Source organism: Penaeus japonicus, unplaced genomic scaffold (genome assembly GCF_977035675.1).
Source record: "Penaeus japonicus unplaced genomic scaffold, GWHDUDI00000001_assembly GWHDUDI00000029, whole genome shotgun sequence".
Taxonomy (NCBI): domain Eukaryota; kingdom Metazoa; phylum Arthropoda; class Malacostraca; order Decapoda; family Penaeidae; genus Penaeus; species Penaeus japonicus.
The window spans coordinates 12,775,906-12,787,797 of NW_028234431.1; the positions used below are offsets into that span (position 1 = coordinate 12,775,906).

The following is an 11,892-nucleotide window of genomic DNA, read 5'->3' on the forward strand; positions in this document are numbered from 1 at the left end:
TTAACATAGCAACTAGAAAAGGATGGAGGGGAACTGAGGAAACACCAACATACCACATATGATAAAGCAATATCAAGGAGGTAATCTCACCTCTAGGGAATGATAATCACCCCAAGTTTGCATGAAATCATTACCACAAACGAAAGAATAAAGAGGATCAACTATTAGTAGTAGCAAGTAGAATTTCTATTTCCACTGTCAGCAATGGCTCCCTATTAAGTTTCAATCGCTTGGACATGTCTACGCTTTGGTGTAAGACCTTGAGGACAGAATGATAGACATAGCAGCCATGACCCCAAATGATTTTACCACTTTCCAATTGTTTGGCTATTTTCACTAGGACAATTGCTTCATAAAACTAAAGATTAAGGAGGATGCTTAAGTTGAATAACCTTTCCACTGCACGCATTTTGGTGGTGTAGGATCTCTTGTACTGCATTTTTCCTTTTGTTCATATTACAAGCTTTTTATTCCTCCAATTATGGTGTTCTATTACACAAAATGCTAATTAGTATCACTTTAGTATTATAGCACCTGTAGACTCATATTTCATACCATATGTCTAGAAATTGCCAAGCCCAGGCTGAATATCTTCAGATTTGGCCCCTCTTGGAAGGGTTAAGATGCATGGAATACAACATATTTATACAAACCTTTTCGTACATTTTTTGCATCAAAATGCAGATGACATCTGAGGACAAATACTTCTTTTATTATGTATTTTTAATTTGGAATTGTTGGAATGGTTAGTTTTTCTTTAACAGCTATTATAAGTAGGATAGGAATCAGGGTACTAAGAGATGGAGTAAGTGATACAAAATTTCATCAGATTTCAATATTATTAAATTACTTGAATCCTATATTCATTGAAGGTGCTGACATCAAGCAGATGCAGAATAAGCAGTTTGTTGAATGCTTTGGGTCCAACTTTCTGGAGCATTGGAATGGAGTCACAAAGATCAAGAAGCCAGTCATTGCTGCAGTGAATGGATATGCACTTGGTGGGGGTTGTGAGCTGGCAATGATGTGTGATATCATCCTTGCAGGAGAAAAGGCAAAGTAAGTTATCCTCTTTTTATCAGATACATTTTCACTTTTTTCATTCTTTCTGTCTAATGTTTTGTTTTGATGAGTATTTTGCCTGTTTTTATATATTCTGAACCCGTTTTCACTGGGTGAAATATCCTGCCACTTTGACTGATTGGAGCCAAAACAGCCCTGTTATTGGGTTAAAGCACACTAGTTATTTTTATTTAGAATCATGTATGGAAGAATTCAAGGAAGAGCTTTTATAGAAATGCAGTTTATTGAAGAGCCTTTCTGTCATATTTCTTGCCTCTGTTGTTTTTTAACAATGAAGTGAATAATTAATGATGTTATTTTGTTGTAGGTTTGGCCAACCTGAGATTGTAATTGGCACCATCCCAGGAGCAGGTGGCACTCAGCGCTTGACAAGAGCCATTGGCAAGTCACGTGCCATGCAGATGTGTCTTACAGGCGAAATGATCACAGCACAGCAAGCAGATGCTTGGGGTAAGAAATCTTTAAATTTATATGCTAAGGAAAAATTTGATTGAAATTCCAGATTTCTGAAGTACATTCAATTCCTCCATATGTATGCACCCTAAAGGAAAATATTATTCTTACTCTTTATGCATAAAAAATAGCTACATGATTTTAAAAAAATAAGTTTCATAAGTATTGTGCTTGCTTGATATTGGTAAGAAACAATTTATAAGAAACAAACTCAACAAATGTTTTGCATTAAGAGGCCAATCTGCAAATAAAGAAGTATTTGGAATATAATGTGAACACTTTTGTACTGTAACCAGTGCATAAAAAACACAAAGGTGTATATATGTAAGGCTTAATTTGGGGAGATGGTAGAGTGCCGTAGCGGTGGGGAAGCACTGAGGAAATAATATGAACTTAAATATCCAAATGATAAGGGCAAGACCCAGGCCAGTTGGTGCACTGCTCATTGGCTTAGTCATACAAACACTTAGTTCCCAAACCACCCTATATAAAAACAGACATGGGAATAATTGGAGAGCACTTGCCATTACGTCTTGGTCGATACGGAGGTTGGCCACATGAGAATTAGAAGAGCAGGCTTTTGCCGGAGAATAATACTTGAACCATAAAATTACACACCTATATAGCCCACAGAACAAAGAGCATCTTCCTTTGTCATGGTGTATATAGGTACTGCTGACTTTAGGGTATACCGAACGATGGCATGTATAGGTGCCATTCAGCATCATGAGATATAACAGATTTTATCAATATTAAATTTCAGTAAATTTATTTAAAATGTATATTAAGATTTTGATAGAATAAGAAAAAAAATATATAAATTTTGTGTATCTATAAACATTTGGAAAACTAACTTCTCTGATAAGGTAAGACCAGAATCACTCTTATTTCTTTATATCTGCTCTTTCAAGAGTAGTGGAAGAAATTATTAGAGACCAAGGGATGTAGTTTTACCATAGACAGCTGGTCCCACAACAAATGATGAAGAATTGAGGAGAGCTAGGACTTGATTAAATTAGTGAAAAGAGTACAGAAAAGAACTTGGAGTCTGTTAATTACAAACCATCATAAGAAAAGAGGCATTTTAACCCGTTGCCGACGGGGATAGATTTGCTTACCCTTGCTCCAGGATGGGTTTTATTTCTGAGCAAGGCAGCTTCGGCAACACACCTTGATTTTTCCCACTCCCTTTTAGTCATTCATTGTAGAGCAAGAGCCATTTTTGAGTTTTGTTTTATTGTGTGTTTTACTGTTTTTAGAGACATATCTGTCATATCACAGGCTCTATCAATTCTGCAGTTGACTAAAATTGTAGTTCAGGATCCATATCAACTCATTTTTTTCTTTATATTCAGTGTGATAGAAGTATTGCTGTATTAACCCATTCACTCCAGGGCCGTTCTGGCTTTGCATGGTCGCAATACCGGGGTTCTCAAATGCATAAGCCAAACACCTCAAGATTCTCGGACGCACAAGTCGCGAGCCTGAGCTGCCCGCTAGCTCAACCCGAGCGCCAGGCTTGCGCTCATAGCTAGTCCCGGGCGTCTGACGCAAAAAACACAAAATGTGTCATCACGTGAACCGGCTCCAATGGGTTAAGGGAGGACAAAAAGCAACTTTATTTTTTCGTATTTGTGTGCTGTCTCGAACGAACACAAAACTTATGACCATCCAAAATGAAGATAACATGAAGAGGTAGGCAAGAGGGTGAAAACTTGTGCTTTTGACAGTGAGTGCTGCAATAAAAGGTATCCCTTCTGGCACAGGGGCACATTGTAGGCATTGGGCATGGTGTGAGTCACCTTCCTCCTCTCGTTCTACCTGCACATCTTTCATCTGCAGTACTTTAGAGCAAGAGGTCAGCAACTTGCTATGTGCCATTGTTCTATAGAGATAAGTGCTTGCTAGAGACCGTGGATGTGCCATTCAAGGCTCTCTCTACTGCTGGTGCTAGAAGGAAGTGGTGCCATCTAGGATTTGGATGCGAGTTGAAACCCATTTTGATTAATATTACGGCAGTTATAATAATTATGACTGCAATTGTCAATATCACTCACTCATTACTCATAGCACAATAAAATAACATAGTGATCCAAAATCCCCGAATGTCATGAAACCCATCGATAGGCAAGACGTCACCTGTCGTTTACAGGTTAATGTCATTCATTATCAAGATATATTTATGGAAAAAGAAAGATAGGAAAACCAAGATTCATGTTTATGTTAAAGTATAGAAAAACACAGTAAACACAAGAGGAACTAAATTTAACTAACGAGTAAGAAAGAGGAAGTTCAGGGACTCATGATGATCTGAGTCCAAAATGGACATGGTATTAATCCTTGTGAATCACTGTCTGAACATGATAAACTAGATCTCATACTCATGAAGTCTTTATGAGTTTTAGGGCACACAGAATTATAATTACATAATTGTTCTAAAATTCAAATGAATATCTGAAATTTATCACTTGCTGGATTAACAGTGTTGAACTACCTATTTTACTTGTTTGATATCAGTGTTGTATTAGTTTCATATATTTAGTTTAGAAACAGGATTTTGGTAATCCTTTGCCTTGTGTTAATTGTTAACTCTGAGAAAGATGTTTGTTTAGTTTTTAATAAATATAGTAATCATTTTATATCATCACCTGAGAGATTTTAAAGACAAGTAATAGTTAAGTTCCCTTCTAAGCATCACATCCTGCAGTTTGGCGTGATATCTTGAGATGTATGACCTTGGACAGACATATATTTTAAAAATTAGCTGTGACCTTTCCTTGTTTATATGGTGCTTTTAAGATAACGAAGTTCCTGGACTGCACTTAAACTCTTCTTAGTGAGGCTGGAGAATAATGAAGAGACTGTGTGTAATTGAAATCATAGAATGTAGATAGAAGAGCAGTGAAAAAACCTGCGGAGCTTAAGACAGTGGATGTGGATAGAACCTTGAATTATCATGATGACACAATTTATTCTGATTTAAGAACTTTATATAGTTATAAAGATGTGCAAATCACATACTCTGTATTTTTCTTGTAGGACTGGTCAGCTCTGTGCACCCCCCTGACCAGCTGGTTGATGAAGCAGTCAAGCTTGGAGAAAAAATTGGAAAGCATTCAAAACTCGTGGTTTCCATGTGCAAAGAGGCTGTCAACAAATGTAAGTATTCCTTCTTCTTCATTTTTTTATATAATTATCAACTATTTGATTTTGTCAAAGTAAACTTCAAAATTTATTTATACTTGCAATATGTCTTTCATTTGTTTAATTTTCATATCTGAATTAAATTGGTTGCTTTATATAAGATTTGGAAATATTACTCTATATTTTGGTCTGTTTCAGCTCAAGAATTACCCTTGAATGAGGGACTTCACCTTGAAAAACGTCTCTTCTATGGGACATTTGCCACAGTGAGTATTTTGGAAAAGCATATTTTATACAAGCATCTCTGTGATAGATCTGATTTATCAATGTAATATTTACTTGGAAGTACAAGGTTCTTGTTATGTGTTGATATTAAAATATGATTTTTTTTTTTTTTAATAATCATCAATTCACATAAAGATGGTGATATAGAAAATGTAAAAAGAAATAAAGTCAATAGAGGAGGTAAAACTTTCGCATTTTCTTGTAACAGAATGACCGAAAGGAAGGTATGACAGCCTTTGTTGAAAAAAGGTCACCTAACTTCACAGACAGCTAAAGTGTATTATAAGGTAAGATCACTTAATAATGAAAACTCTTTAGTATCACGCTATGTAATGCTCGTTTGCTAGTTGATATTTTAATCTAATACCTATCACCTTGCATACTGCTTTCTCTGTTAAATAAGTTGCCTTTTTTTTTCTCTCTCTCTCTGTCCAGCTGTTTTTATTTCATTTTAAGTAGTATCATAAATGAGAATACATAATTCATGTCTTTCTTTATGTATTTATTTTTATTTTTTTGTGATTGAATGATTTATGATGATGTTTCATGAATATGGTTTTCTACTTTGAAAATGAGGTAAAGTTTTGAAAGAGAACTTCCCATTCCTCCTATAATTGACCTGTACAATATACCTGAGCTTTTTGTCCTTCAGCAAATATTTGCATAACTAAATTAAGTTTTCTTTTTTCAGAATCAAATATGGTCAAGGAGGTGTGAAACTTGCAGTTGTGTTGTACAAACCATATTATGAATTCCTGCATTATAGAAAGGGACCCAAAATTTTCAGACGAGTTAGATGACATATATCATAGCCATGTGAATGACATAACATTTTAGAATTAAAAAGAAAAAAAGATCAGTCCTTTATGATTTACCTTGTCAACAGACTCTCATTATTTATCCTCACATTTTGTATCACTGTGCTATTTTATTGTGCTATGAGAAAGGAGTGAGTGATGGCAATTGCAGTCATAATTACTGTAATTACCGAAACATTAAGGTACTTAACGTCCAAAATCTAGATGGCACCACTTTCTCCTAGCACCAGCATGAGAGAGAGCCTTGAATGGCACCCATCTATGGTCTCTAGCAAGCACTATCTTTATAGAGCAGTGGCACACAGCTACTTGATGATCTGTTGCTCTAAAGTACCAACGATGAAGGATGTGCAGGGTAGAACGAAAAGAGGAAGGTGACTCAATCCATACCCACTGTTTAAAATGTGCTCCTGTGCCAATATGGCTGCCTTTCACTGTGGCACTCAGTTACAAGCACAGGTTTCCTTCCTCTTCCCTACCTAATGTTATCTTCATTGTAGGTGGTTATATCTTTCTTATTTGTTCATGACAGCACAAAAATACGAAAAAATAAAGTTGCTTTTTGTCCTCCCATAAAACAGCAATACTTCTATCACACTGAGTATAAAGAAAATAATGAACTATTATGGATCATATACTACAATTTTAGTCAACTGCAGCATTTGATAGAGCCTGTTATATGGCACATATAAGTCTCTAAACTCAATAAAATACAAAAACAGCTCTAGTTTTACAATGAGTTACTGAAAGAAAGTGGGAGATTCAAATTATGTTGCTTCAAGCTGCCTCACTCTAAAATAAAACCTATCCTAGAGTTTGGCCAAGCAAATCTATCCCCGTCTGCTAAGGGAAAAAGTGAAATAATTCATAGACTTCTGAAATTAAATTATGAATTGGTGTAGAGATTGCTCCCAACATCCAAACAAGTTAAAGAATGGCATTTTTATTGTTGCAATTTGAGATACAATATACTTTTTATATACAGAAAGCTATTATAATCTAAATAACTTGTATAATTTATGTGTATGTAAACCAAGATACTGTATATGAATAATCACCAAATCCATAGTTACATAATGGCATTTGTGATTGACTAGTTTGCAGTTAAGATAATGTATTGTTTATATGGGATTCAGTTTCTATTCAAAATTATAAAATAACCATTTTCATCAGTATTTGGAATGTACAATAGTATTATTACCCTTTTTAAACCTTTATCTTAACCCTCTCTGGACGGGTGATACACTATGGCACCGCGCATTCAAGGCCTGTTCGCTGGGTGACGCCATACGGTGTCATTTATTTAACTGATTTAGGCCTATGCGTTTGAGAGCCCCGGCATTGTGACATGCAAGGCTGGAATGCCCCCGTCGTGAATGGGTTAATTTAACCTACTGAAAGATCATGGTACTATATATAGAAATCATCTAACATGGCAAAAGAAAAAACTTTTACCTTTTCCTAGATTGACAATCATATTAATTGTAACTTATTTTTTACATAAGGGTGAATCTTTTAAAGCTCCCATTTGTTGTAAAAGGTTGGCAACAGTGAAACGAAGTTGGTGAAACTTTGAAAGGGGAACTTGAAAGGTGTGTAGTGCTCCATCACTGGTACTCATCCTCATCATTACAACAGGTTCCAGGACACGAGACAACCAACTGTGGGATGAATTTTTGTGGTAAAGTTAATAATGAAATAACATTGCATTTGTTAACTTCTTGAACTAATGTAACAGATTTAATTTCCTAGTTCCCTAATTTATATGAAATATACTTAGTATCATGCCCAAATAAAATGAGAAATGTTTAAACAGTCATATCAATTATGAAATATTTTAATATTTTTTCTATAATCAATCATTTGCATCTCCCTCACCATGAAATGAATATTTCCATAAAAAAAAGAATATACACAAACCTAGTTGAAATTGTGACTTCCACTCTCCACTCAAGCTTTACCAAGTGTGGAAGTGATGGTGAAGAAGCAATCAGCTGGGAGTCAATATCTGGACGAGCAGGTCCATACACAACCTTGCAGACATCCGAAGCAAATTCCTCTGGCAACCTGAAATATTTGTCTCTACATCTAAATGTGTATAATAGGAAGGAATATCACATTTTACTGTAGATATGTTGCTATACCAATACAACTGCATGTTTCTGAAGAGTAATTCATAATATATTATTATCACTTGAATTGAAATAACTTACTGCAAGAGAATGTGTTTCATTAATCAACTGGAAACCTAAATCTTACCCAAGATTTTTAAGATCCACAGCCAGCATGTCTTGTCGAGTTGTTACTGTATTCATCCTTAGAGCTGTCCTTAGTAATGTAATGATACCTGCATACTGGATGCTTATATTCTTGGGGTGGATAAACAATATTATTGTAATAGCTTAATAAAAAAAAACTTACAATAAATTTGATCTCTTTAAAATATGAATTACTGTCTTGCAAAATGAAAAAAAATACATATATGATACATTATGTGAATACGTATATATGTATAAATATAGATGTATATGTTTATATCTATCTATATATCTAAATATATCTTTATATCTATTTGTACATTTTTATTTCTATCTCTATATGTAACTATGTCTTTAAATATATCAATATATCTTTAAATGCATCTATATTTTTAAATATATATTTTATATATATTTATATATACTGAACACACCATTACTGTTTCTTCGGTTACTGGAACTGAAGGACTACTAAATTCACACAATTGCTTCATGTTTGTCTCACATTCTTCTGGTGTTAGAGTTCCCTGGAGATACCCAAGTGCCACTGTAACAAAAGACAGGTGTTAAGCCCTTGAACATAAAAATTGTATGACATTATGTCAGCATGAGGATTGTTTATGAAGAACAGTCAAAATGACTAAATACATATAAATCAATCTTAAAGAGAAAACTCACATTTGATAATCTTGCGAAACAAAGGTTTCTCCATCTTGTTTGCTGCCTTCATTAGTGTCTGGACTTCAGGGGGTACACGGGCAGGAAACAAGATGGGTTGGGAACTTCCTGGGACTGTTGCCATTTTCCTTCTGGGGTAATCAGTTACAACATATTAGACATTGTTGGAATATTAAAAAATAACAAGTGATTAATGTTTCGCTTTCTGAATCTGTAATCAACATATATTTTTTTTACATGAAAAATGAATAATACTTCCTTTGGATTATCAGAATATTTTCATCTTCAATGAAATGCCAATCAGAACACCTTAGTATGGTCTACCACAAAGATAAATATATAAGAATACAAGAATCTATAAATATATAAATATGTGTGTGTGTATGTGTATGTGTGTGTGTGTGTATGTGTGTGTGTGTGTGTGTGTGTGTGTGTGTGTGTGTGTGTGTGTGTGTGTGTGTGTGTGTGTGTGTGTGTGTGTGTGTGTGTGTGTGTGTGTGTGTGTGTGTGTGTGTGTGTGTGTGTGTGTGTGTGTGTGTGTGTGTGTGTGTGTGTGTGTGTGTGTGAAAGGGTGGGGGTGGGGGTGGGGATGGGGATGGGATGGATGATGTGTGTATGTGTATATGTGTGTGTGTGTGTGTGTCTGTGTCTGTGTCTGTGTCTGTGTCTGTGTCTGTGTCTGTGTCTGTGTCTGTGTCTGTGTAAGGGGGTGGGGGTGGGTATGGCTATAGGTATATGAATATGTGTGTATGTGTGTATGTGTGTGTGTGTGTGTGTGTGTGTGTGTGTGTGTGTGTGTGTGTGTGTGTGTGTGTGTGTGTGTGTGTGTGTGTGTGTGTGTGTGTGTGTGTGTGTGTGTGTGTGTGTGTGTGTGCATGTATATGTATATGTATGTGTGTGTGTATGTATGTATGTATGTATGTATGTATGTATGTATGTATGTATGTATGTATGTATGTATGCATGTATGTATGTGTGTATGTGTGTATGTACATACATACATGCATATATATATATATACATATATACATATATATATAAATATATATATACATATATAAATATATATATATATATATATATTTATATATATACATATATATATACATATATCCATTTGTATACACATATATATACATATTTATATACATATTTATATACATATATATATATACATGTATATATACATATATGTATACATATATATATTCACCTGTATACATAAATATGTATACATATATATAAATATACATATATATGTACATAAGTATATATATATATATATATATATATATATATAAATATATACATATACATATACATATATATACACATATCTACATATACATATAATATATACATATATATGTACATAATATATATATATATATATATATATATATATATATATATACATATATACATATATATAGATACATAACATATATAGAGATATATAGATAGACAGTATATATATAGATATAATATATATAGAGATAGAGAGATTAGAGAGAGAGAGAGAGAGAGAGAGAGAGAGAGAGAGAGAGAGAGAGAGAGAGAGAGAGAGAGAGAGAGAGAGAGAGAGAGAGAGAGAGAGAGAGAGAGAGAGAGAGAGAGAGGTTGGGATATAGTGGAGAGAGATCCTTTGATGTATCTGTGTCAAGTTGCATGGTGTTGGTGGGGATGTTTACAGGTGGGGGTTTTGTGTTGGTGGAAGTGTAGACACATATCATCATCACCAACAGTTGACATTTGATTATGGGTTTTTTTATTATTATTTTTACGGGCCCTAAACGGCACTTGAGCAATTCTTCATAGTTATAGATTATGTATTCAAAACATATAAGTTTATATTGATTCTCTCCCCGCAAACTTTATTGCCATAACATTTTACTATTTATTTACATATAATTTACAAGACTGAGTGATGCTTATCATATAAATTATATGTGCCGATTCATGACGACCCTCAACAAGTAACTGTTTAAAAGAAAATGATCACTTTTAATCCTACCTTATTTACACTAACCCAAATACATACAGGAGAAGAACAACCTCTTCTACTTTTGCTTTCTTCTTTTATAGGGTTTTAGACTTTTGACGTCTATATCCTCGGGATCAAAGAACAACTTCTGTTTCCTCCCACTTCCGATAGCGATTCTCAGCTGAGTTTGTTTACATTCAACTTTCGAAAGGACACGAGAAAATACCGACTTTGTTTTAGTATATAAATTACTTTACGGGGATACTTTTCGTACATCTGAATTAATACAACTATAATAAGGATAATGATAATAATACTATTATAATGATGTAGATGATTATAATGATAATAATGACAACGAAAGCGGTAATAATGGCGGATAATAAATAGTCCAAATAATAATAGAACCAATGATAAATCATATCTATAATAATGATAATCATAATGATAATAACATCAATATAGAATAATAGTGATGGTAACGGTAATGATAATACTACTCCTAATAAGAGTAATAATAGTTATGCTACGAGCAATAATGGCAATGATTATGTCAATTATCAACAATAATGGTAATGATAATAATGATAATGATATTAACTGAACCCTTTCTACACTTTACTCCTACTTCTGTTTTCTAATCTTACGCTGGCTAATTTTCATCTATTTCTCCCTCATATTCTAATTCTCACTCTCTTCATCACACTTGCCTTTCGTTTGGTTTGCCAATTCTAATCTCTTCCTAATTCTATTAACCTTTTTCCTTTTTATACTTCTCTCCCTCTTCTCTTTTCTGCGCATTATCTTCAACACCGGTGCTGTTTTTTCCCTATTCATTTTAGATTTGCCTTCTTTCTTTTACCCCCATCTCTCTTTCACCCTTTTCCACTCTAACCCTATTCAGCTTAAGCTTTCGCCCTTCCACATACAAAGCTCACGCTTGATCAAGCTGTCAAACAATTTTGTAATAAGTAATTACATTATAAAAGACTGTGGAACGAGTGTTTTTGCATGCACCTTGAGTGAAAACGAGGTATTTTTTTGTTTATTTTAATGTTCAGACACGCTTTACATGCTAGATGCCACGTCACTCACTTTATTTTTCATTTTATCCTTCATTGTGTTTGTGTTTCAAGTATGTTTTACGTTCTTTTGTACTGTTATTTGTTTGTGTTTCATCTCTGAATCA

At 34.1% G+C, this 11,892-nt stretch overlaps 2 protein-coding genes across 3 annotated transcripts in view; one reads left to right on the forward strand and one right to left on the reverse strand.

Moving 5' to 3' along the window:
- Echs1 (Enoyl-CoA hydratase, short chain 1) overlaps nt 1-5,848 on the forward strand; it is an 8,693-nt gene extending 2,845 nt beyond the window's left edge. The window contains exons 3-8 of the mRNA XM_043023786.2: nt 873-1,059; nt 1,391-1,533; nt 4,576-4,695; nt 4,879-4,946; nt 5,174-5,252; nt 5,657-5,848. Coding sequence (XP_042879720.2) covers nt 873-1,059; nt 1,391-1,533; nt 4,576-4,695; nt 4,879-4,946; nt 5,174-5,239 — 584 coding nt within the window. The 3' untranslated portion in view covers nt 5,240-5,252; nt 5,657-5,848. The remainder of the gene's footprint in view (nt 1-872; nt 1,060-1,390; nt 1,534-4,575; nt 4,696-4,878; nt 4,947-5,173; nt 5,253-5,656) is intronic.
- Nucleotides 5,849-6,710: 862 nt separating this feature from the next.
- On the reverse strand, nt 6,711-10,906 carry LSm-4 (COMM domain containing 5 Like Sm protein 4). 2 transcript variants are annotated; one of them, XM_086553916.1, is made up of 6 exons: nt 10,749-10,906; nt 8,720-8,850; nt 8,476-8,588; nt 8,043-8,152; nt 7,704-7,850; nt 6,711-7,444 (listed from the first exon to the last, which is right to left on the reverse strand). In XM_086553916.1, the coding sequence occupies exons 2-6, from the start codon at nt 8,841-8,843 to the stop codon at nt 7,273-7,275; spliced, it is 666 nt and encodes a 221-aa protein (XP_086410042.1). In that variant the 5' UTR covers nt 8,844-8,850; nt 10,749-10,906; the 3' UTR covers nt 6,711-7,272. The 2 variants fall into 2 exon arrangements, with proteins under 2 accessions (XP_086410042.1, XP_042879842.2); XM_043023908.2 differs by having other exon boundaries at nt 10,734-10,900.
- Between the last annotated feature and the right edge of the window lie 986 nt (nt 10,907-11,892).

Bases quoted from the DNA above. Each gene is read 5' to 3' on its own strand.
- LSm-4 (XM_086553916.1), bottom strand. From the start codon at position 8,843: ATGGCAACAGTCCCAGGAAGTTCCCAACCCATCTTGTTTCCTGCCCGT. The intron at 8,153-8,475 runs GTGTGTTCAGTA...ATCCACCCCAAG, and splicing joins TAACCGAAGAAACAGTAATG to AATATAAGCATCCAGTATGC. The intron at 7,851-8,042 runs GTAAGATTTAGG...CAAATATTTCAG, and splicing joins GTGGATCTTAAAAATCTTGG to GTTGCCAGAGGAATTTGCTT.